At 36.0% G+C, this 25,162-nt stretch overlaps 2 protein-coding genes and 1 pseudogene across 8 annotated transcripts in view; 2 read left to right on the top strand and 1 right to left on the bottom strand.

Moving 5' to 3' along the window:
- The window catches only part of IMMP1L (inner mitochondrial membrane peptidase subunit 1), a 74,212-nt gene extending 50,532 nt beyond the window's left edge, over positions 1 to 23,680 (bottom strand). The window contains exons 1-3 of one of the 5 annotated variants that reach the window (XM_089915014.1): positions 23,529 to 23,634; positions 12,813 to 12,857; positions 5,095 to 5,206 (exon numbers count right to left, since the gene is read on the bottom strand). The gene's annotated coding sequence lies outside the window, so the exon portion shown is untranslated. Of the gene's footprint in view, positions 1 to 5,094; positions 5,207 to 10,825; positions 12,766 to 12,812; positions 12,858 to 23,528 lie in introns of those variants that run through there. The other 4 variants (XM_089915013.1, XM_089915011.1, XM_022583710.3 and 1 more) reach the window with 4 other exon arrangements.
- LOC111179751 (lipid transferase CIDEB pseudogene) lies at positions 2,487 to 3,204 on the top strand (annotated as a pseudogene).
- A 54-nt stretch (positions 23,681 to 23,734) lies between the features above and the next one.
- ELP4 (elongator acetyltransferase complex subunit 4) overlaps positions 23,735 to 25,162 on the top strand; it is a 244,242-nt gene continuing 242,814 nt past the window's right edge. The window contains exon 1 of one of the 3 annotated variants that reach the window (XM_089915009.1): positions 23,735 to 24,018. In XM_089915009.1, coding sequence (XP_089771135.1) covers positions 23,796 to 24,018 — 223 coding nt within the window. In that variant the 5' untranslated portion in view covers positions 23,735 to 23,795. The remainder of the gene's footprint in view (positions 24,019 to 25,162) is intronic. The other 2 variants (XM_089915008.1, XM_022583706.3) reach the window with 2 other exon arrangements.

Raw genomic sequence — 25,162 nt, 5'->3', positions numbered from 1 at the left:
TGGGATCTTCCCGGACCGGGGCACGAACCCGTGTCCCCTGCATCGGCAGGCGGACTCTCAACCACTGTGCCACCAGGGAAGCCCTGCATATGTTATTTTATAAGTACATAAGTATATCTGTAATAAATTCCCAGAATTGGCTGAGACAAGTGTATAAATGCATTTTCTTTCTCTAGAAATTGCTAATTTTTCTCTAGAAATTGCTAATTTTTCTTCTGTGGGGGCTGTGTCATTTTGCTTCCACCACATATACATCTCAGATGTATACCAGAAAAAGCTATTCTTCTCTTTGGGCCTCTAAGATATTTTGTTCATCAGGCAATTCTCAAAGGTGTTCTCATTGGAAAAAACTATATGAAGTTCTTTGTTTATTTGTCCCCAAATGCATATGTAAAATTGCTGACTTAGTTTTCAAGTTGGAAAAATATCGCTGATGTAGGAAATCATCATATTGATGCCTAATGTGCTGGGATAGCAACTGTCTATCTCTCTTCCCGAGATCTCCTTTCATTTAAAAACAAATATACACCCCCATCCCAATTTTTTTCCTTTAAATTCACATTCAGTACTCTATAATTGGGAAAGCAGTCAAATGCATTTCACTTTTAAATGAATGTTTTCCTGAAGCACTTAAATGTTTTCTGGAAACCAAATCTATGTTACTTCTATATTTTCCTTTACAAAGCTATCATTTCAAAGGTAGTTTAATCTTTATGACTGACATTTTCAATAGGCAATGTCACCTAATACATTGTTTTTATTTCAAAGCCCATCCTGTCAAATATTTTATCATTAAAAACAACCACTTAAGCTCATTGGACTTCCTATTTAAGGAATCCTTAAGTAAATCCAGTTTCAATATCACTGTTTTATAAGAAAATATGTACATAATTTTTATTCCCCAAATAAGGATACCATAGTATTGATACATGCAAATCTAGGCTCCATTTCAATCATCCAGAAATCAGTTGTGAGATAATCTCAGTCTCTTGGAACAAAGCAGTAAGACAAGTTGCTGACCCCAAAGTAAATTTTAAATTTACCTTCTATGCCCTTAATCAGTAGATGGGGTAGACCATACTTAAGCTCTCACCTAACCAATGAACATGTTAGGTAAATGCTGATTTTTACATTAGAGTTAATATAATGCACTGAGAGTAAAAACCAAGAATTACCTAACAAAGGTAAAACAAAACAAAACAACAACAAAAAAACCACATCGTAAGCAGCACCCAGGACATAAAAGTTATCAGTCTAAGACAATTTAGGAAAACGGTCCTAGACAGCATAATGGTCTCTGAGGAAATCACATAAATTCTGTGAAATGACTAATGTTCACAATAACAACTCTGACCCATCAAAAAAAACAAAAACAACTTACATTATACTCAATTTGTTCTGTTTAAGAAGACAGAAGGGTACATTTTATATTTCAAAAACATTTTATAAAAAAATATTCATATGAAATAAACTTTGGCACACAAAAGGATAAGATTCAATTATTCACAAAATTAACAGATGAGGAAATAGTACACCACTTGTTAATAACAGGCCAATGAATGAGGAATTACTCTAAGTAAGATTCTCAAAGTTAGAATATACCACAGTTGCCTTTCAGAAGATGAATTGTAATAAAGTACAGTAACATTTTGGGGGCCTTTAAACATACAATTCTCTGTGCAAGGCCACTTCTTGGTTAAGAGTCAAAAGAATACCTGATAATTTCTGGAAGCTAGTCATGCAAATTCTCTACTTCAATGGCTGGACACACTCAAGAATGTATCCTGATTTCACTTTTCACTTTGTTTTCTTTAAACTGTGACTGCCACTAAGTAGACAGTTTGGTCTGGTTTCTAGCTCCAACCTTGTGCAATTCACTCAATCTCTTTAGCTCTCCTTATTTTCTTCATCAGTAAAGTGAAGAAGTTATAGAAAACATGATATAATAGTAAATGGAATCAAAGTGCTAATAAAGTAAAACAAAGAGTTACTACATTAGGTCCTATATCTGTATATCTACTACACATATACTATTTTTAAACTGTCACAAGTTACATGGCACTCTACCATATATTTAAGGCCTACAGTAAAGAAATTATGATCACTTCAGAATCTTTTCCAACACTTAATATGTGTCACTCTCAGGATACAACAACTTTCTCATGTACTCATTTAAATTAATTTAAAACACCACTATAATCAATTATCTTTAACCTGAAAATATATGACCTTTTTCCACTTGACACATAAAAATCAACATATGATATGTAAAAGAACATTCATGGAAATGTTCATTATAATAGCCAAACACCAGAAAGAACCCAAACATCCACCAAAAACAGAATGGATGAATTCTGTCATATTCATTCCAAAGGAATAACACATGATAATGAAAATGAATAAAATAAAACTACATGCAACTATGTAGATGACCTTCAAAACATAATGCTGGGTAAAGGAAGAAAGAATGCATATGATTCCGGACAATGGGGCTCACCAGTAGGCCCATCTGCGTCCCATGCTACCCCACAGGAGCACCCCACAGCTGCAGCAGTGTCACACTGCAGCAATCTAGCACCAACCCAAAGGAAAGTACAAAGGTGGTCACAGTCTCCAAGCTCAGTCAGGATCCAATATGAGCTCCAAGACTGGCTGTAGGGTCTGGACCCCAGCTCCACCACTCTAGCCACCTTTCTGTGTCTGTGATCACAGCTGCCACCTGCCAGGAACTACCAGACAAAGCACTGGAGACCCTGTGGTTAACACTGGTGATAGACGAGGATGGGACCTCTGTGGACTGCAAGGACTTCTTCCAATTGTTGGAAGAGGATACATGCCTGATGATGCTGGAGTTCAAGCAGAGTTGGAGCCCCAGCAGGAGTAGGTGCTATCATATGGCCTAGGCTGGGAGAAGCCCAAGCACAGCAAGGACATTGCCCTCATTACCTTGAACATATACAAGCAAAATCCTTGAGACCTCTTTGGCCTGAACATCAAAGCCACACTCTACAGGATCTACTCCATGAGTTGTGACTTTCAAGAACTTGGCCCAAAGAAAGTTCTCAGGGAGCTCATCCAGTTGAACCTCCATGATGCTGCTGCAAGGCCTGAGCCACGTTGCTGGGAATCTCCTCTACCCTTTGCAATGCAGTGGAGGCTGAGAAGTGACAGTGGCAGCAGCAGGGTCCCCTCCATCCCTACTGAGAAGGGGCTCTGAGCTTCTGCCCCAGACTCGTTCCAAGAGATACCCTGTGAGGACTGTGACAGCATCAGGTTTGGAGACCTGGAGGCAGTGCAGACTAGATAACTCACCTGACTTCCCCCATTATTCTCTGACAGCACTGTGATAGGTCCCATCAGCATAATGCTTTCCATGCCTAGCCTATACACTTTCCTCAAGAATGCTGTCCTTTCCTAGCGATCTTTCCAGCCTCTCACTTACCCTGAAAGGCTACAAACTTGTCCCCAGGCATCTTGATCCCATTCTGATTGCAGCTACATCTAAATTCCTTACAACTCCTCCTGTCCCTAAGCTCTTTAGTACAGTGAAGTCAGCCCTCTGACTTTACCTTAAGCTCTCTATTTCTTCATACCCCTTAAAAATAACAAAAACATTTCCAACAAAAATACAAAAAAGTTTATCCAAAAAAAGAATACATATGAGTCCATAAAGATTAAAAAGAGGCAAAATGTGAACACATTGCTGAGGAATACACATAAAAGTGATAAAATTATATAGAGAATTATCTAAATAGTTATCACAAAAATCAGGACATTGGTTACCTCTAAGGAAAAGGAAGATTATACCAAGAGCTTCTGGTATGTCAGTAATGATCTATGGTTACTGAATGTCTGCTTTATACTTATTCATTTTATGTTTCTATATAGTGTTATATTTCATAATAAAAATGTTTAAAATGATATGCTTTCTGAAAAAATATATTCTGAAAGAGAAGGAAGAAAGGGCTCCTCTTTTTTGCTAACAATTTTATTTTGTTGGTCTACATTTCTAATTTTTATTGCAATATTTTAATAATAAAGAAATAAGTTACTATGCCTAATTCTCCAGAATCTTAATAAAGAACAGATTTTACAGGCTTTCCAAATGGCCACAAAAAAAGTACCAGGTCATTAAAGAGTATAAGATCAGTTATTTTGTTAAATTTTTGCTTAGCTCAATGTTGTGCCTGTTGCTTTTTCTTCTTTTCAAGAAAATGTATGCTTACTTTCAAAATAAATCTATATTACATCCAGATATTAATTTTATGCAGGCTGCACTCCAAAAAATATATAATAATTTAGCTCAAAAGTAGGAAGAAAAACTTTTAACTCTCACACATTTTAAAACAATTTTAGGAACACCTGTGTTTGCATTCAGTATGAGGGTTCATAATAGGATGGACACAAATATGACACTTGAGATCCAATCCAATGTCACTCTGTGTAAGAATGGTTCACTGTGTGCACTAGAAAACATAACCACTAGATTACAGGATGGATATACAAAACAAGTTACACTTAAAGTCCACTGTATAAAATGTAATGTAGGGTAACTCACTCAAAATAGATCCAACAGTGTCTAATTTAAATTATACTAAAGATGTTTTAAATAGTTCCTTTGGAAAAACATAAAGGGAATTTAAATGATTACAAACGAGATAATAATAATAATAATCAGACAGATTACAAACATATACACACACATACAATTTAGGAAATCCTAAAAGTTCCATCACCTACAAGCACCCTTCAATGTATGTTTGTTACAACTTTTAGGTGCCACTAAACAGGAAGCAGACAATAAAACTTAGAAACAAGACTATCAGCACTTTGATCAGGCTTCAGATATCAACATAATGGGTATCACCCATTATGAAAACGGAGCTGCTTTGGTTGTATACTGTTGTTTTTTTGTGAATGCAGGCAAGGATTCCCCTCTATAGTGGGTCCAGCTAAACAGTTATTTGCCCATCTATTAAGTGCCAACTTTAAAAAATTATACTATGTCCAGCAGGGAGCAGCATTACAACATTCATAAGACTTAACCACAACATGAAACCGACAGAAGAAAAAGAAGGAAAAAAACCCACTTACCATAGGTCTTTTCAATGATACATTCAATTTTTAGGGTAATTGCAGGGCTTCCAGAAAAAACATCTAAAGCATGTCTCAAAGCATATATAGGTGATCCATGGTTTCAGGATTCCTAAAGCAGGAAATCAAAATTATATTAAGTAAAGGCTTCTTTCAGCCATACTGAGTTGAATTAGTATATAATATGACCAAGTGTCTCTCAGCTGTTAAGGTGCATCTTCCTTATTGGATCAATAGGGTTCTGAATTCAGATATTCAATGACACTTCGGATAAAATGATTTTAAAAAGCAGAATATTAAAGTCCTTTATTTACCAGAGAATTTAAGTAGAAGAAAGTAAATGGGTGACATAATACGTCAATCAACCTAGAGAAAACTGTGGTCAAGGACTTAAAGAAGTTGATAAGCCAACCATATACAGTTATGATATATCAAATCCTTCTAAACAATTTGCAGGTAATAGAGAGGATATAACATTCATTTCTACAAGTCAGCATGAATGAATATCTAGGGTTAGTTTTAGTTTTAAGAATACGAAGGCAGCGGAGAAGTAGTTTGTAATGCTGATATGTTAAGCCTGATTAGTGTGATATTTACTGAATATGAGGAATGCACCTGATATTGTAGAAAAACTCCGTGACCCGTCATAATATGTCAAAGGCAAAACATATTATGTTTGATATTCTCCTGGATGTCAAAACCTGCCTCATATTCAACAATAACTCCATGTCAGTTCTTATGACTGAGGAAATGATGTATCACCATTGTTAGGTGAAACATTAAACAGTTTGCTTTATGTGTTTACATGCAAAGTTTCATCGTTTACACCAAAAACCAAATTTTTGCCATTAAAAGAAGATAACATATGAATATTTACCTTGAAATGTATATAATATAAATAATAAATATATATAAGTTTGTGTAATATATAATATCACATGTCAATATATCATAAATAATATATTTACTTGCAATTTAATGAATAATACATAAAATGGTTCCTACTATTTTCTACAGGGAAAATGACATGAGAAGCTTGACTTGAGTGTATGATATCAAGACTACAGTTACTCTCTAATAATCACCATTAATTTGACTTAATTTGAAAGAAACTCTGATATATTCATCTTTTACCCTTTAACGCTAAGCTAGTCATAGCATTATTTCTTATTTTTTGCTCTCCTTAAAGTCTTCCCCATCCTATTTCTTGCCTTTGCTTTTGTACATTTCACTTTTCTGATACTTCCTCATTTTTGCCAATCTACCTTCCCTCCTTTATAATGCATTTCTGTTTCAACCCCAATTTTTGTTTTATTTATTTTATTTAATCTCCTCTCTTTATGACCCTAACATCTTTCTTCCCTTTTCTCTTAGGACCCTTAAAAGTGAGGGTTGATTTTTTCTTTTTTGTTTTTTCTGTAACAACAATTGTGCTTAAATATACTCTTTCATCCACTTACAGGCACTGTGCTTGATCTTAGAACACTCAACTAAATATACTTAAATTATATTGCTGCTACTCATAAAAATATGTTTTCCTCTGAGTTACTGAAATATTTGAAGAACTCACTAAACATTTTGGAGCCAGTCTTTTTTTTTTTTTTTAAAGATTTATTTATTATTTATTTATTTTTGGCTGCGTTGGGTCTTTAGTTGCGGCACGCAGGATCTTCGTTGAGGCATGCGGGATCTTTCATTGCGGCGCATGGGCTTCTCTCTAGTTGTGGCGTGCGGGTTTTCTCTCTCTAGTTGCGGCATGTGGGTTTTCTCTCTCTGGTTGTGGTGCGTGGGCTCCAGAGCATGTGGGCTCTGTAGTTTGTGGCACACAGGCTCTCTAGTTGAGGCATGTGAGCTCAGTAGTTGTGGTGTGTGGGCTTAGTTGCCTGGCTGCATGTGGGATCTTAGTTCCCTGACCAGAGATCGAACTCACGTCCCCTGCATTGTAAAGGCGGATTCTTTACCACTGGACCCCCAGGGAAGTCCCTGGAGTCAGTCTTAAAACACCCCAAATCTCAAGAAAATCTAATCACACACTCCTTCCATTCAATTTGAGAGGTGATTTAGGATCTCACTATATGGTGTGAATAAATACTGAGTAACAAACTTTAAGTTAACAGAACTTTGCTTTATTCATGTGTGTGTATGCCCATGTGTACAATATCCTCATCAAAAAGCAAAGACACATTAAAGAACCTCATACTTCTAATATATATTATAAAGTCTAAAAAGAAAAGTGATTTCCCTATTTGGCACTTTCTAATATGAATATTAACATTAACAGTATTGGCGTATGGTGAAATAATCTCACAACAAAATATTATGCAAAACTTTGAGTTTTAAAAATTATAAATAATTATATAACACATTTATAATATAATTACCTAAAAAGAGACTATAGTGGGTTGAGTAGTGTTCTCCCTTTCCCCCAAACTCATGTCTACTTGGAACCTCAGAACGTGACCTTATTGTAATACTGGATCTTTGCAGATATAATCAAGGTAAGGATCAATATGAGATCATGTTAGATTAGGGTGGGCCCTAAATACAATGAGAATGTCCTCAAAGGAGACCGAAAAGGACACACAGAGACACAGAGAAAAAGACAATGTGAAAATGAAGGCAGACATTGAAGTTATGTTGCCACAGCCAAGGAAAGACAGGAGCCACCAGAAGCTGGAGGAGGCAGGGAAGGATCCTCCTCTAGAGCTGTTGGAACAAACATACTTCTGTTGACACCATAATTTTGGACTTCTGGCCCTGGAAACTGTAACGAAGTAAATTTCTGTTGCTTTAAGCCACCAAGTTTGTGGTAATTCGTTATGGAATTCCTAGGAAATTAAAAAGATTTTGGTACCAGGAAGTGGGGTGTTGCTGTAACAGATAACAAAAAATTTAAGAAAAATAATAATGACTGAAGAGACTATTGGTAGATTGCCTTGAAGAGCCATCTGATATTGGATTGACCAAAAAGTTCATTCAGGCTTTTCCATAAAATGGTACATAAAAACCCGGACAAACTTTTTGGCCAACCCAATAGAAATAAGAGACGTTAAGGAGATTCTGGTGAATGCTCAGAAGGAAGTGAACAGGATGGCTGAGAACACTTGTATCATCTTAGAGAATACACTTATTTGTCAGGAACAGAATGTTACAGAAATATGAACATTAACTGGACTTCTGGTGAAGTCTCAAGAAGGGAATGAGAGATGTTATTGAACACTAGAGGGAAGGCAGTCTTTGTTACAATGTAGCAAAACTGACATGTGTTCTAATGTTGGGTGAAAAGTAGAACTTGTAAGTGATGAGCCTGAATGTTTAGTTGAGATTTCCAAGCAAAATGTTGAAGGCATTTACTGGTTTCTCCTTGCTAATTATGGTAAAATGTGAGAGAAAGGAGATAAATTGAGGAATGAAAAAGGATAAAAGGAGATAAACTGAGGAAGTTAAGCAAAAAGAAATCAGCACTTGATGATTTGGAAAATTCTCAGCATATCTAGATTGCAAAAGATGCTAACATCACAAATCATTAGGAAAATGCAAATCAAAACCACAATGAGATACCACTTCAAACTCATTAGAACAGCTATTATCCAATAAATAAAGAAAGAACAAAAGTTGCTGAGGATTTGGAGAAAATGGAACCTCTCTGTACTGCTGGTGGGAATGCAAAATGGTTAAGCCACTGTGGAAAACACTTTGGTAGTTCCTTACAAAGTTAAACATATGCTGCAGCAATTCTACTCTTTGGTATATACCTAAAGGAATTCTAACAGATACTTGTACTTTGATGTTCATTACACCAGTATACACAATAGGCAAAAGATGGAAACAGAACAAGTGTCTATCAACAGATGTATGGATAAACAAAATGTGCTATATACTTACAATGGAATACTATTCAGCCATAAAAAGGAATGAAGTTCTGACACATGATACAAGATGGATGAACTTTGCAAAACACTATACTAAGTGAAAAACACTATGCAAATGCTAACAAAGAACAAATATTATACAATTTCACTTATGTGAGGTACCTAGATAGGCAAATTCATAGAGACAGGAAGTAGAATAGAGAGGTACCAGAGGCTGCAGTGATGGAGTGGGAAGGTTATTGCTCAATGGGTAAAGCATTTCCCTTTGGGATGATGAAAAAGCTCTGGAAAAAGATAGTGGCAATGTTTACACATCATAAATATACCTAATGCCATTGAATTGTACACTTAAAAATGATTACAATAATAAATCTTATGTATATTTTTATCACAAAAAGATTTTTCCTATGGAAAAAGGACTCAAGACCTTGAGCCAGATGCAAAGGCTGACATAACTACTTCAACTAGAGAATCAAGACTGAGCTACTGATAAGCTCTAAAATGAACATATTCCAATGCTCAATGAGGGAAAATGATCATCATATATGATAGTAATTCATTAATTCCATGTGAGTTCATTTAGGAAATGTTAATAGAAAAAGGAAACATGAGCTGCTTTTTAAATTTTTTTAAAATAAACTTAGAATACCAAACAGACTACAAAATTAATTTCAAATCTTTCACTCTGGAGAATGGTAAAATTATACTACAAAATGGTCTTTAATTTTTTTTTTTAACTTTGCATTTTGGGGAATAAAAAATATAAAAGGTAAAAACATGGCCTTAAAATTCTAAAGATTTTTAAAAGCAAATATATTTAAATGATTAAAAATCTTGTTTCAGTGCTGGACAACTCTGATAAAAAGTTCTTTAATATGAGTTGAAACTGAAATTTCTATGCTTTGGAGAAACAAAGGGGTCTAATTTCTCTTTCACAAGATTAAGACAGGTCTTCTGAAACTCAAAATCATTCACCTCTGTGTTAAGTATGTCTCACTTACTACTTGTTTCATATCACAATCTCGAACCATCCTGGTTACTACGAATTTACTCATTTTATCAAGACAAATATGCCTCATTCCTTACGCAAATATCCATAAACTGGCTAAATAAAAGGCTACCTTTAGGATACTAATGCTGAGTTTGGGTCCAGGTACAAATTGTAAATAAGCTTGAATTTTGTCATCAGACAGCTCATCACGGTTGTGAATCCTAGCTCTATCATTTACTAGCTATGTGAGAATGATGGTTAATTCTATGTATCAACTTGACTGGGCCATGCAGTGTCAAGATATGTGATCAAACATTATTCTGGGTGTTACTGTGAGGGTGTATTTGGATGAGATTAACATTTGGATCCTCAGATTAAGTAAAGCAGATTGCCCTCCCTAATGTGCGTGGACCTCATCCAATCCATTGAAGGCCTGGGTAGAATGAAAGGTTGACCCTTAGGTCACTAAAAGGGAGTGAAAAGCATCAGCATACCAGAGATTATGAAAACTTTTTAAAAGGTAGAAATAACAGTGATAGGTAGAACAGGGCAGAGAGAGCAACAGCCTAGCACAGGGTTTGGCAAACCATGGTTCACAGGGCAAACCTTCCAGGTTACCATCTGCTTTTGTATACCTTGCAAATTAAGACTGGTCTTTATACTTTTAAATGGCTCAAAGAAAAGAAAAGAAGAATATTTTGTGACATGTAAAAATTATATGAAATTCAAATTTTAGTGTTCATAAATAAAGCATTATCAAAACACAGCTGTGCTCATTTTTTAATATACTGTCTACAACTACATTCCAATGGTAGCGTTGAAAAGTTATGAAAGAGGACATGTGGCCTGAAAAACCTAAAATACTTACTGTTTAGTCTCCAAAAAAGTATGTTGACCCTTGTCCAACTACACACACAGGAGAATGTTTCAGGGAAGATGTAAATTTTCTTCCTGTAGAAAGGGGTTGTGGGCCGAACCAACAGTTATGGAGGATAAAAAAAGGTTTAACCTGCCTGAGAGGATTCTGGGCTCCAAAGTATAGTGGTTGAAACCTAGGATAGGATCCTCCTTATCAGGCTATTAGAGACAGACCTGGGCTGTCTGCTTGCTCTCTGCTTATCCACTCTGAGCAAAACACACCAATAAATTAGTCCTACCTATACCCAAAGCAATCTATAGATTTAATGCAATCCCTATCAAAACACCCATGATATTTTTTACAAAACTGGGACAAATAATCGTAAAATTTATATGGACACACAAAAGACCCCAAATACCCAAAACAACCTTAACAAGAACAAAGATGAAGGTATCACACTCCCTGACTTCAGACTACTACACAACTACGGTAATCAAAACAGTATGGTACTGGCACAAAAACAGAAATATAGATAAATGGAACATAACAGACAGCCCAGAAACAAACCCACGCATTTATGGTCAATTAATCTATGACAAAGGAGGCAAGAATATACAAAGGAGAAAAAACAGTCTCTACAATAAGTGATGCTGGTAAAACAGGACAGATACATGTAAAAGAATGAAATAATATTTTCTCATACCATAAACAAAAATAAACTCAAAATAGATTAAAGACCTAAATCTAAGACCAGAAACCGTAAAACTCTTAGAAGAAAACATGCAGAACACTCTTTGACATAAATTGTAGCAATATTTTTTGGATCTGTCTCCTAAAGCAAAGGAAACAAAAGCAAAAATAAACAAATTGGACCTAATTAAAGTTAAAAGCTTCTACAGAGCAAAGGAAACCATTGACAAAACAAAAAGAGAACCTACTAAATTGGAGAAAATATTTGCAAATGATATGACTGATGAGGGGTTAATATCCAAACTATATAAACAGCTCATACAACTCAATATCAAAAACAACCAAGCAAACAAACAAAAACACCCTAAACAACCCAATTTAAAACTGGGCAGAAGACCTGAATAGACATTTTTCAAAAGAAGACATACAGACAGCCAGCAGGCACATGAAAAGATGTACATCGGTAATCATCAGAAAAATGTCACTCAAAACTCCGATGAGATATTACCTCACGACTGTCAGAATGGCTATCATCAAAAAGACCACAACTAACAAATGTTGGTGAGGAGTCTGAGAATCGGGAACCCTCATGTACTGGTAGTGAGAATGTAAATTGGTAGAGCCACTATGGAAAACAGCATGGAGAGTCCTCAAAAAAATTAAAAATAGAACTACATGATCCAACAATTCCACTTCTGGATATATATCCAAAGAAAACAAAAACACACAATTTGAAAAGATATATGCACCCCAGTGTTCACAGCAGCATTATTTACAATAGCTAAGATATGAAAGCAATCTAAGTGTCCATCAACAGATGAATGGATAAAGAAGATGTGGTATACATATACAATGGAATATTAGTCATAAAAAAAAGAAATTCTGCCATTTGCAACAATATGGATGGACCTGGAGTATATTTTGCTTAATGAAATAAGTCAGACAGAGAAAGACAAATACTGTATGTTATCAATTATATGTGAAATCTAAAAAATAAAATGAATGAATATGACAAAACAGAAACAGAATCATAGATATAGAGAGTAAACAAGTGATTATCAGTGGGGAGAGGGGTGGGGGGAGGGGCAAAATAGGGGTAAGGGATTAAGAGATACAAACTACTATGTACAAAGTAGAGAAACTACAAGGATATATTGCACAGAACAGGCAATATAGCCAATATTTTATAATAACTTTAAATAGAGTACAAACTATAAAAATACTGAATCACTATATTATACACCTGAAATTAATATAATATTGTAAATCGACGTACTTTAATAAAAAAATACTAAGTCCTACCTACCCATAAGGAATTCCCATCAGTATTCTTTCCATTTAGGGTAATTTGCTAGAGAAAGAAAAGAAGAGAAAACCCACTCCAGTTATCTATATTATTCAACTGGTCATATATCAACATGAATGAACAACCAAGTATCACCAACATTTAAGGAAACCACAAGAATGAAAAAGAAGGCCCATGATGAAAAACAGAACAAGCAACTCTGGAGAAATCAGAGGTAATTCAGGGAGGAAAATAATTCTATTTAACATCTTCAGAGATATTAGTTAAGATATTGTATCTATGCGACAACAGGCATATGAAAAAGAGTAGAATTAAAACAACAAAGAGTAGAGTTTAAAGAAATTTAAAATAGAATGCCTGTCCACCACCAACTCCCCCCGCATATACAAAAAAATAGAAAAGTTGAAACAAAAGTTGAAGAAATACAGAATAACAACCCAAGGAGGGTAATAATCTAAAATGTTACAGGAAAAGACCCCCAGGGAATACAGAGCAGGAAAAAGAAAAATAAATAGATACATCTTTCATGTAGAGCAGAGGTTGTCAAACTAGGGCCCATAAGCCAAATCCTGCCCACTCCATTTTAGCAAATAAGGTTTTACTGGAACACAGCCATGCTCATTCGTTTACATGTTGTCTATGGCTGCTTTTTTGCTACAACAACAGAGCTAAGTAGTTGCAACAGGGACCATATGGTCTGCAAAGCCCAAAATATTTTCTATTTGGTCTTTCATAGAAAAATTTTGCTAAATACTGATCTAGAGCTATGCTGTCCAATATAGCAGCAACTAGCCAAAAGTAGTGTTTAAATTTAAATTATTAAAACAAAATTAAAAATTCAGTTCCTCAATCATATCAGCCACATTGTAAGTACCCAATAGCCATATGTGTTTAATGGCTATTATACTGGTCAGTGTAGATATAGAATATTTCCATCAACACAGGAAGTACTACTGGACAGGGCTTACCTGGAAATTATAATAGGCCACTACAGCTATATATTATTTATTTATTTATTTTTTTGCTGTATGCGGGGCTCTCACTTTTGTGGCCTCTCCTGCTGCGGAGCACAGGCTCCGGACACGCAGTCTCTGCGGGCCATGGCTCACGGGCCCAGCCGCTCCGCAGCATGTGGGATCTTCCCAGACCAGGGCACGAACCCGTGTCCCCTGCATCAGCAGGCGGACTCTCAACCACTGCGCCACCAGGGAAGCCCTACAGCTATATTTTAATTATTGCCTTTAAAAGTGCTACAATGAAAAACAAAAATACCTAAGAGAAGCAGGAAGAAAGATTAAATTCAGAAAAAGACAAAAATTAGTAACATTAGAAAAGGAAATAATTAATGCCTAAATCTAAAGCATCATTCTATGAAAATAGCATTAAAATAGATTTTTTTTAATCCTTCGAAGTTACTGAGAGAAAAATCCAAAGATACAGTATTACAAATGAGAAACTAAATATCATAATGGATATGGATGAGATTATGAAACAATTCAATGTAGAGAATGCAATTAATTAATGCTACCAAATTTGAAAATAATTTAAAAAGTGTTTTCTAAGAAAATATAATTCAAAGAAAGATAGAACAAGAGCTGTGAACAAAAAAGTTAAAAAAAAAGTTGTGTAGTTTAGTTCTGAGTTTACGATGAAAATGTTTGCTAGGATTTTTAACTTTCTTCTTATCCTACAAGAAACTTAATATTCTTAAACTAGGAAAAAACAGTCAAAATATTTCCCTCTGCTAACACTACTTATTGGGCCAAGAAATATGTATTTCTTCAGAGGGGATCAGCACTAGTCTAAATGATCTTTCATGCAAAATCAGTAGATGTGATGTAAAAAGCTTCACATGGAATGGTTTTAAATATCTGGCCTTTCCCTGGGCTCCCATAATTATTCATACTGAGGAGGAATTGATACCTCATCAGAAATGTCCAGGATAATTAGAACAATGCATGGGCTTAGATTAGCACTGCAGCTTTATGCCTATGAGACTCCTCTACTTGACACAGGAAAGGGGCACCAGGCATTAGTCAGCAGTTGTTAAATTCCTTACTTGGGCTCCATGCAAAGAAGAACAGTCCCCGATTGTGAGATATACCTGTGCTGGGCCATTCTACCTCTGGAATTTCTTTTTCCTTTAACACTAAAAATGTTTAGTGTTTTAGTGTTTACCACTAAAAATGTCTTGTTCACCTTTATAGATACATTTACTTGAAAAATCTCCTTGAACCAAAACATGTTTATCTTTTGACACATCTACCCTATTACACTGAATATTCCCAGATGAGTATAAAGTGGATTTTTAAATTTTAACTTAAAACCCCAGTTTTCTGCTTATACTTAAGGATCCACTACAATTGGGATGAACGTAAGTTCTCATGTGCCCTGGACAGTCCCAGATTACACCTGCTTTCCTGGCATCCAATATAATTCATGTATTTCAGCACTCTCAAAAGTGTTCTAAAAATTATTGAGGAAATCTAAACAAAAAGTAAAAAATGTTTTAAAAGAAATGATGATGAAAACATAAAACGTTAAAAGTTGTAGGATACAGCTAGAACAGTGCTTAGGGAAAATCACCCTTAACTATAAATAGTATACTAGGAAAGAAGAAAGGTGGAAAATCAATGAATTAAGCTTTTATCACAAGGGAGAAAAACCAAAATTTCAGCAATCAAAACCAAAGAATGTAGGAGGAAGGAAATAATAAGAGCAGTAATCAATAAAATAGAAAGTAAAACATTTTACAACAATAGGGAAAAAATTTAAAACCCAAAAGTTGGGTTTTAAAAAAAGAAAGATTAATAAAAATGAAAAATCCCTAGCAAACCTAAAAAAGAAAAAAAGAAGAAACACAAGTAACCAATATCAGCAATAAAGAAATCATTTACAGTCACTAAAAAATAAGCTCATAACAGACAAACCCTCCCTTAGGTAACAACCACAAACTCAGGACAAAATACAAGAACAATTATGTGAAGGCTCTACAGATTGAACAGAACAAGATTTTGTTGGTGAGTTAAACTTGTAAGAAGGGATTTCCAAAGGTTTGAGCATCTTACTTTTACTGATTTAGCTTGAGTGCAGTGCAGTACAGGTGGTTAAAATTCTGAGAGAAAAGAAGTCGTCCTTCTGGAGAACCTGAAGAATCACACACTAACCGATGAAATGATAAGTCCAGAAAAATCTGCCTAATATGTGTGACTCTATTTATTGTAAAAGTAATGTTCAATATGGCAGGGAAAGAACTGTCTTTTCAATAAATGGTGCTAGGTCAATAGGATATCTATGTAGGAAAAACAAATACACCTTCAGCCCTGCCTCACACCAAAGACAAAAAAAAATGAATTCCACCAGCATGCAGACTCAAATGTTTAAAAGTAAACAGCAGGGCTTTTAGATGAAAATATTGAGATTATCTTTGAACTCTTGGGAATAGGCAAACCTAACCATAAAGTGCTAGACATAAGGAGAAAAACTAATCCTTCAGAATACATTCTGACTGAAATCTAAAGACGATGAACCGGTTCGCAAGGCAGAAATAGAGACACAGATGTAGAGAACAAACATATGGATACCAAGGGGGGAAAGCTGGGGTGGGGGGCTGGTGGTGGTGGGATGAATTGGGAGATTGGGATTGACATATATACACTAATATGTATAAGACAGATAACTAATAAGAACCTGCTGTATAAAAAAATTAAATTTTATTAAATTGAAAGAAAAGAATATGAAAAGGAAAGCCACAGACTAAGAGAATATATTTATAATACATTTATTTGAAACTGAACTCTTATCCAAAATATAAAAAGAATTCCTACAAATCCAGATTGAAAGACAAACAATGCAATTTTTAAAAATTGGCGAAGACACAAAAAGACTCTTCACAGAAGAGGTTATCCAAATGGCCAATAAACATAAGAACAGGTGCTCAACTTCATCAGTTCAAATCTAAATGAAAATGTCATACCATAAGCCTCTAAAAATGGCTAAAATGAAAAGAAAGACAATACGAAGTGTTGGTAAGGATGAGAAGCAACCAAAATTCTCAAACATTCCCGGTAAGAGTGTAAATTGGTACAACCATGTTAGAAAAATGTTTGGCCACAAATAGTAAACTAGCCAAACCCCTTTCAACAGTAAAAAGGATAATGATTTGTGACACAGTTACACAATACTATATAGCAACATTATACAGTAACAAATACTCCATAACTGTACACATTAATAACAGACATTTCACAAATATAATGGTGAGCAAAAGAAATCCAACACAAGAATAAATGGTGTATGGCCTCATTTATATAAAATACAAAGACAGCTAAAACAATCTGTGATGTTGGAACTCAGGACTGGGATTTCCCTTTATGAGTATACTGACAGGAAGCAAAAAGGGATTGCATGAGGTCCAAGAACTCCCTCTGTGCAGGCATGACCCTGGCATTCACTCATTCAATTATGCTGCCAGAATACTATCAGGCCCCATGATAAGCCTCACCATTTCTGTTACATGCTTTACATGCACAGACACAATAGTAATATGAGCTCTAGGTCTCAGAAAACTTGAAAGGCCAACCAAAGGGGTACGTACTTCTGTCATGGGGCGCTAGTTGCTTATCATGAACATTATGTTTTCTGGTGTAACTTTAATAGGTCACTGCAGTCTTTCAATTGTACCTGCAGACTTCTCAGAATACCCTTGCGGAAATGGTCCCACTATTTGGCCACAAGGGTGATATACACGCTGCTTATGAAACTCTCAGACTGAGATTTTTATATAGCTGATTTCTTTGTACTTTGGACACTTTTTTTTTTAGGGACTTTATCATAGAGCAGTTTTAGGGTTACAAAAAATTAGGAGGAAGGTACAGAAATTTTGTATACACTTCTGACACCACACATGTATAGCTTCCCCCATTATCAACATCATTCACCAGAATGGTGCATTTTTTACCAAGGAGGAACCTACACTGACCCATGATAACCACACAAAGTACATAGTTTACCACAGAGTTCTTTTTTGATGCTGTACATTCCGTGGGCTTGCACAGAAGTATAATGACATATATCCATCATTATAATACACAGAATATTTTCACTGCCCTAAAAATCCTGTGCTTTGCCTATTCATCTCTCCCTGCAACCATCTCTGCCAATCACTGATCTTTTTATTGTCTCCATAGTTCTGCATTTTCCAGAATGTCACATTGTTGGAATCAGTATGTAGCTTTTTCAAATTGGCCTCTTTCACTTAGTAATTTGCATTTGAGGTTTCCCCATGTCTTTTAATGGCTTAAGAGCTTGTTTTTAGCACTGAATAATATTCCATTATCTGGATATACCACACTTTATTTATCCATTCACCTACTGTAAGACATCTTAGTTTCTTCCAAGTTTGGGCAATTATAAATAAAGCCTCTATAAACATCCATGTGGAGGTTTTTATATAGATATGTTTTCAACTCCATGGGGTGAATGCCAAGGGGGCACAATTGCTGGATCATATGGTAAGAGTATGCTTAGTTTTGTAAGAAACCTCCAAACTGTCTCTCAAAATGGCAAAAGCATTTTGCATTCCCACCAGGGCTGTATGAGAGTTCCTGTTGCTCCACATCCTCACAAGCATTTGGTGATATTAGTGTTCAGGATTTTGGCCCTTCTAATAGATGTGCAGTGGTATTTCAATGTTGTCTTAATTTGCATTTCCCCTGATGACATACGATGGGAAGTATCTTTTCATATGCTTATTTGCCATCTGTATATCTTTTTGGTTAGGAGTGTCAAGGTCTTTCGCCCATATTTAAATCAGGTTGCTTATTATTGAGTTCTTTGTGTATTTTGGACAACAGTCCTTTATCAGATGTGTCTTTTGCAAACATTTTCTCCCAGTCTGTGGCTTGTCTTCTCATTCTCTTGATACTGTCTTTCACAGAGCAGAAGTTTTTAATGAAGTTCAGCCTGTCGACTATTTCTTTCATAGATTATGCCTTTGGTGTATCTAAAAAGTCACTGCCATACCCAAAGTAAGCTATGTTTTTTCCTATGTTATCTTTTAGGAGTTTTATAGTTTTGTGTTTTACATTTAGGTATGTGATCGACTTTGAGTTAATTTTTCCGAAGTAAAGTCCGTGTCTAGATTTATTTACTTATTGATTTTTTACATGTGTATGACTAGTTGTTCCAGCACCATTTGTTGAAAAGGCTATATTTGCTCCACTGTATTTTCTTTGTTAATTTGTCTAAGATCAGTTGACTATATCCATGTGAGTCTATTTCTGGGTTCTCTATTCTGCTCCACCAATCTCTTTTGTCTATTCTTTTGCCAATACTTTATACTAAGTCTTGAAGTCAGGTAGCATCAGTCCTCCAACTTTGTTCTTCAATATGGTGTTTCCTATTCTGTATCTTTTGCCTCTCTATATAAACTTTAGAATCAGCTTGTTAATATCCAAAAAATAACCTGCTAGGATTTTATTTGGGATTGCATTGAATCTACAGATCAACTTGGGAAGAAATGACATAATTAAAATATTGAGTCTCCTATCCACGAATATGGAATATCTCTCCATTTATTTAGTTCTTCTTTGATTTGGTTCATCAGAGTCTTGAACTTTTCCTTATATAGATCTTATACACTTTTTGATTCATACCTCATTATTTTATTTTGAGGTATATTTATGTAAATTGTATTGTTTTTAATTTCCAATTCCACTTGTTCATTGTTAGTATATAGGAGCTTATTTTATTGTGATATCAAGGTCAGAAGGCTTTACTGAGGATGTGTAGGCTGAAGTGAGATTTGAAGGATAAATAGAAGTTAACTAGTGGCCTTCTGAATGAAGGAAACAAGATGAGTACAGGAGAATAAATGAATGATAGAGTGAAGAGCGTAAGGGAATTTACAGAGTGATGTGATTAGAGAGCTAAGTAGAGGAAACCAAATGCATGTCCTTAAAAGTTTTGTTTTTATACTATATGATCAGACATCTATTTTGAAAGAATTGGGATGGCTCTTGAATGGAGAATGTACTGCAGGAGAACCAAAGATGAGAGCTAAATGCTCTAGAATGGATTAGGGGGTTACTGAGAAGTAAAATCCATAAGTCTTGGTAAGAGACTGGCTATGGAGGAATGAAGCTTAAGAGAGGAATTGAGTATAGTGAGTTGGCTCAGGCAACTAATTCTACAAATGATCCTATCATTTACCTAGATACAAAACACCAAAGGAAGTTCAGTCTGGGGCATTATGAGTTTGGGGTCCCACTAAGACTTTCAGAAAAAAGGTAAATATCTGAATTTATGATTCTCGAGATCAGAGAAGCAATCTGGACTATAAATATGTTAGTCATTGGTGTATAAATAGGAACTAAAGTCCTGGGAATGGAAGGTAAGAATATGGAACAAGAAAAGAGAAAATGGTCTTAAAAACTCCAAGATTTAATGGCAAAAAGGAAAACAAAGAGTCTTATTTTCATTTATATTTTTTAGCCATTGGATTTAGCCTCCTCCTTTCAAATACTGATCCCTTTCCTGTGCTCCAGATTCCACTCCTTCTACCTCATTCAGGTTCTTTTCCTCATTCATTGCCAAGAATGTTTTCCAGTAGCTTCATCTCTCTCTCTCTCTCTTTCTCTCTCTCTTCCTTCCCCTCTCCTTCTCCCTCCCTCTCCCACACAAGAAAACTGCTCCCTTAAACCTCTGTCATCCCTTAAACCTCTGTCATCCCCCCTCTCAGCAAACCCTTCTAAAATGTAAAATGGTCTACTTTTATGGAATATTCAACTTCACTTCCCATTCAATTCTAAACAGAATTATTTGACTTTTCAGTTTGCTACTCCATCAAACCTGCCCTTAACAAAGCCAAAAATAAATCATTATTACTAAATCAAGTAAACACTTTCCAATTCTTATTTTACTTTCTCCTCCTCTGCACAGCTTTCAAGTGTTCATGTTCCCCAAAGTTTATTCCTGGTTCTTTTTTTCTTCTCATCCTAAAGTATACCTTTCCTTGGTGAGCTTATCCATTCCCTTAAGGTAAACTCCCACCATGGGCTAATTAATTTCTAATTTATATGTTTCATCTAGAGATCCCTCTCTCACATAGCCTACTGTGTATTGGACATCTCCACTTGGATACTCCACAGGTATTTTACTCCAATTAAATACATTCGAAACATAAAAAACCGTGATCTCCCATTCCCTAAAACAACCAACTGTACAACTATAAAGTTCTACTGTTCCTCCTTTATTCTTTATCCTCCACCATCCAGAAAGCTGCTCAATACAGAAACCTGTTACTCATCTTTGATTCCTCCTGTCAACCTTCCTTGGTCATGTCAATTCTACCCATTATAGTAATCTCTTGATTCATTCCATTCTTTTTATCCCAATCACAGTTAGCCAATCCATTCTCTTGCAGGATACTTTTTAACCAAACATAATGAGCAAATATGATTATTATGTCATTTCTTTACCTGAAATTTTTCAATGATTTCCCATTATCCTTAAGGAAAAAAAAATTCATCTTAAAAAAATCAATTAGACTTTTATCTAATTTCTCTAGTCTCCTCTTCTCTTAGCACTATGCACAAATTATAAGAACTATTTGTACAGTAGCAATGAGAGCAGATTTACTGAAGGAGGGGAGGGAGCTTCCTTCTCAGGGTAAACTTACCCAGGATTCTCTATCTCAGTTCAAGTTATGTATTCTGTATTTGTCCTCCACAGCATTTAGAGTATACTTTATTATCCTATCCACCCACCTATCTCTCCCAACTGTGAACTCAAAGAGGGTAGAGACTAAGTATTCTTTCTCCTGTAACCTAGTACATAGCACACTCTGTGAGATTTACTATGTGCTCAGTAAATAATTGTTATTAATCATTTAACACCACACCTAAACATATGCCCTTTTAATTCTTTCCTTCCATAAAAACTTCATTTATTCCAATGTTTATATTCTACTCTGTATACTGGTAAATTCAAGTATTTGGGATTATTTGCTTTGATAGCAAAGGTTTTGTCTTTGTAAAAAAAAATAGGACAGATTAATTTATTCTATGATAATGTTATACGAAAGATATATCCTAATTTCAGGAATGCCTTGGTGCACACATATGTCAGGCTTCCTGGATTACAGTTAAAGCTGAAAAACAAATTTTCACTTCTAGTAATAAGGTTTAGAAAACTAAAGGCTGAAGTAAAGAGTAGAAAACAGGGGGATACATAGTAAAGAAATCTATAAAAATTCAATATTTGTAGTACTTCAAAGTTTTCAGAGCAGCAAAACTATCTGAGAAGTTCCTATTTGATATTAGGTTGCTTTGTCACTTTCTGTTTTGGTCTTCTTAGTATAATTATTTACTACAGGACAAAATTAACATATATTGTTCAATGTGTTCATTTTAACTGCTATGCTGTTTTCTATGTGTTAATCTTATCTCCCCCAAATGAGAACATTTTTTACTTTTATAGGCCTAAAATGACAAGGTTAGCTCCAAGCAGACAGTAAACACTCAACAGCTATTTACTGAACAATTTAGATTACAGATTTATACTGGTGAGATTCTAAGTGAAAGCATCTAAACCTTGATCAAGCTTTGCAGTTGATATATTGTTAAATAGCAAGGTGTTGTTTTAGTTTTTCTTTTCTGAACATTTTTCTTTAAAAAACAAACACCATCCCAAATGAAAAACTCCAGTCACTATTTAGCGATATAATCTCAGTTTATCAAATAGAATCAGCCAAAAAGTCTTAAAAAGGTCACTGAGATTTAAAACAATTCAACGGCAAGAATTTCCATGAAGTTTGGATGTATTTTAAAAGTATCACAGATCACTGTCAAAACCAACAATAACTATTAGTGCAAGCGTAATTTGTGAGTCTTTTTTAGTTTAGACACTTGTCAATCATGAATGCCTTTAAAAATCAGTTACTCCAATCCCCTACCCCTGGCCAGCTCAAAATTTTGAAAACAAAATTTAAATCCAAGGACACAGTTCTAAATTACATGTTTTTTTCTATTTTAATAGGAATTAAACTTCCTATTCTAATAAGCTCTTGATTCAGAGTTCATAAATCACTTGAAAAAGAAAGCACGTACACATCTAACTCTTATCAGTTTTTCGGGAAAAAAAAACCCTGAAGTATTTTCTGTTATTTGCAGGTGCCTTAGCAGCAAACGACAATTAAATGTGTGAACAAGGTTGTCAGAGTAACACTTATCATTCACACCACTTATGGAAAGGCGGTCTAAGACTTCCAGAAGCACTAATTAAAATTAACGAAAGCTACTCACGGGGACTTGTCAGAGGGGTGAATTTTGTTATTTGCTGTTTGAAACGGGGGAAAACCAAATCGCCTCAAAGCTCAGGAGTTTTTACTCTAACGTCTAAATCCAACCCACCTGTCACAGGCACTGAGGAACCAAGCCCAGGGGCTCAACAAGCAAGTCGCTAAGGTAAGAGTTCCAATCCCTTCAATATTACACAGCCATTCAGAAAAAGACCTGAAGAGGACGGCGGAGGGAATATTCTCCCAAAAAATCAGAAGAGAACGGGGTGGGAGGAAGTATCCTCTTTAATACTGAGCGGAGAAAAGTGCAAGGTCCTACTGGTATTTGCTTGATATACCGCTCCACCAGCCTTTTCTTTAATTCAGCGTGAATGAGGGCACTCAAAACGAGAAAAACGTTGAATGATATTACCCACCTCTAGTCCCAAAGAACCCCGAAGTCTCTCACGCAGGACTCAGGGGGTCTCTTTCTCACCTGGGCCTTGAAGAAGTCCGTCGTCCTGACGTAGAATGCACTTCTCAGTAATGCGCCTTGCCATTGGTTGACTCGGGAGGGAACTCTTAGTCCTATTGGCTTCGGGAGCCGAGGAGGAGGCAAGGAGGCGGGAGTTTGGGGCTGGCTCTGACAGACCCGAGGCTTGAGCTCCCAGAGTTCCTATTGGGTCAACGCGGGAAGCGCCAAGATGGCGGCAGCGGCGACTTGCAGCACAGGCACCAGGAGTACTGGGTCTGTGGTGGTGGCGGCTAGCAGGAACAGCGTCACCAGCTTCCAGCGGAGGGGTCCTAGAGCCAGCGGTACCGACAGTGGCTGCTCTCGACTGGTGTCCATCGCGGGGACACGACCGTCGGTGCGGAATGGACAGCTGCTGGTATCAACCGGGCTCCCAGCCCTGGACCAGCTCCTAGGTCGGTTCAGAACGGAGATCTGGGCTCAACAGAGGGAAAACTAGGGAGGGGACCTGCCCGGGGGAGCCACCCTGACCCCACATTTCTCTCTGACCTCTCAGCCTTCGGACGTGGAGAGGATAGCCCGGTCTGATGGAGATGGAGGGGAGGAAGGGTTGCATGGAGACTTCTAAATGCTGTTAAATCTGTTTTCGTGCTCCCACTTCCTACTCTGGTGCCCGCCAGCTTTTTTCTAGATTACGACAGGAAACCTACATGCTTTTACCCTGACATGCTTCCTAGTCAAGGGGAATCATTAATGTTTGGAAACGGTTTGGCATTGATCTAGTATCCCGTCCTCGTCTGTGAATGAACCCTTCTGCCAACCCCAGGTAGCTCACGGTTTGGACTAACAAAAGTTTGTATCAGTTGTGAGAGATGGGCTTCATTAGAAAATGCTGAAGAAAGTAACTTCCCCACTCCACCACCAGGCTGCTTATCTCCTGGTTCTGAATCTTTAAACAAATTATATTGACTTTAAGAGAATGTGTGTTAAAGGCTTATGTGGATCCAAAGTAGTTAAAGCCGGTCTTTGACCTTAGTAGTCATACCCAGCATCTGCGTTAAATATATGCATATTTGTTTTTGTTATTTTTTCTTCTATATATTATGCTTCCCAGAGTTACATCTCAAACAATATGTTTAAAATTAATTCACATTTGACAAGAAAAAGAAGTCCAGTTTTTAGGCTTTCCTGTATAATCTCTGGAATTTTTCATAAGAAGGCTACTAAAGAATATGCTTGATTCATAACTTATGTTGACAAGATTGAACAGATTAGATTGGTAGGACAAAGCTGCAGTGTTAATAAGGCTTGTAAATTAGTTAATTCCTATCAGAATGCTACTTTACTAAAATTGGTCCATGTTTATATTTCATAACATTTTTATAGGGTGAGATGTGTCAGTTAAGCCTTGTACACTTTCATAAAATATTACAAATGCCATTGCTTGTTCTTGTACTTCCCTTGACATTTTCTCTCTGTAATTTTTTTTCCCACAGGTAGGCTTTTCAGATAGGTTTAGTGCAATAGAAAATGACGAGGCCAATGAAAAAGAGTATGGCTTCTTGCCTCTGTTATTTCATGACCTTAACTGGATCCTGG

The sequence above is a fragment of the Delphinapterus leucas genome, chromosome 7 (assembly GCF_059928025.1).
Source record: "Delphinapterus leucas isolate spDelLeu-1000000601 "Yukka" chromosome 7, BTC_Dleu_Yukka2, whole genome shotgun sequence".
NCBI lineage: Eukaryota > Metazoa > Chordata > Mammalia > Artiodactyla > Monodontidae > Delphinapterus > Delphinapterus leucas.
Note: the sequence above shows the minus strand (reverse complement) of the source record. Positions and strands in the feature narration are given on the sequence as shown.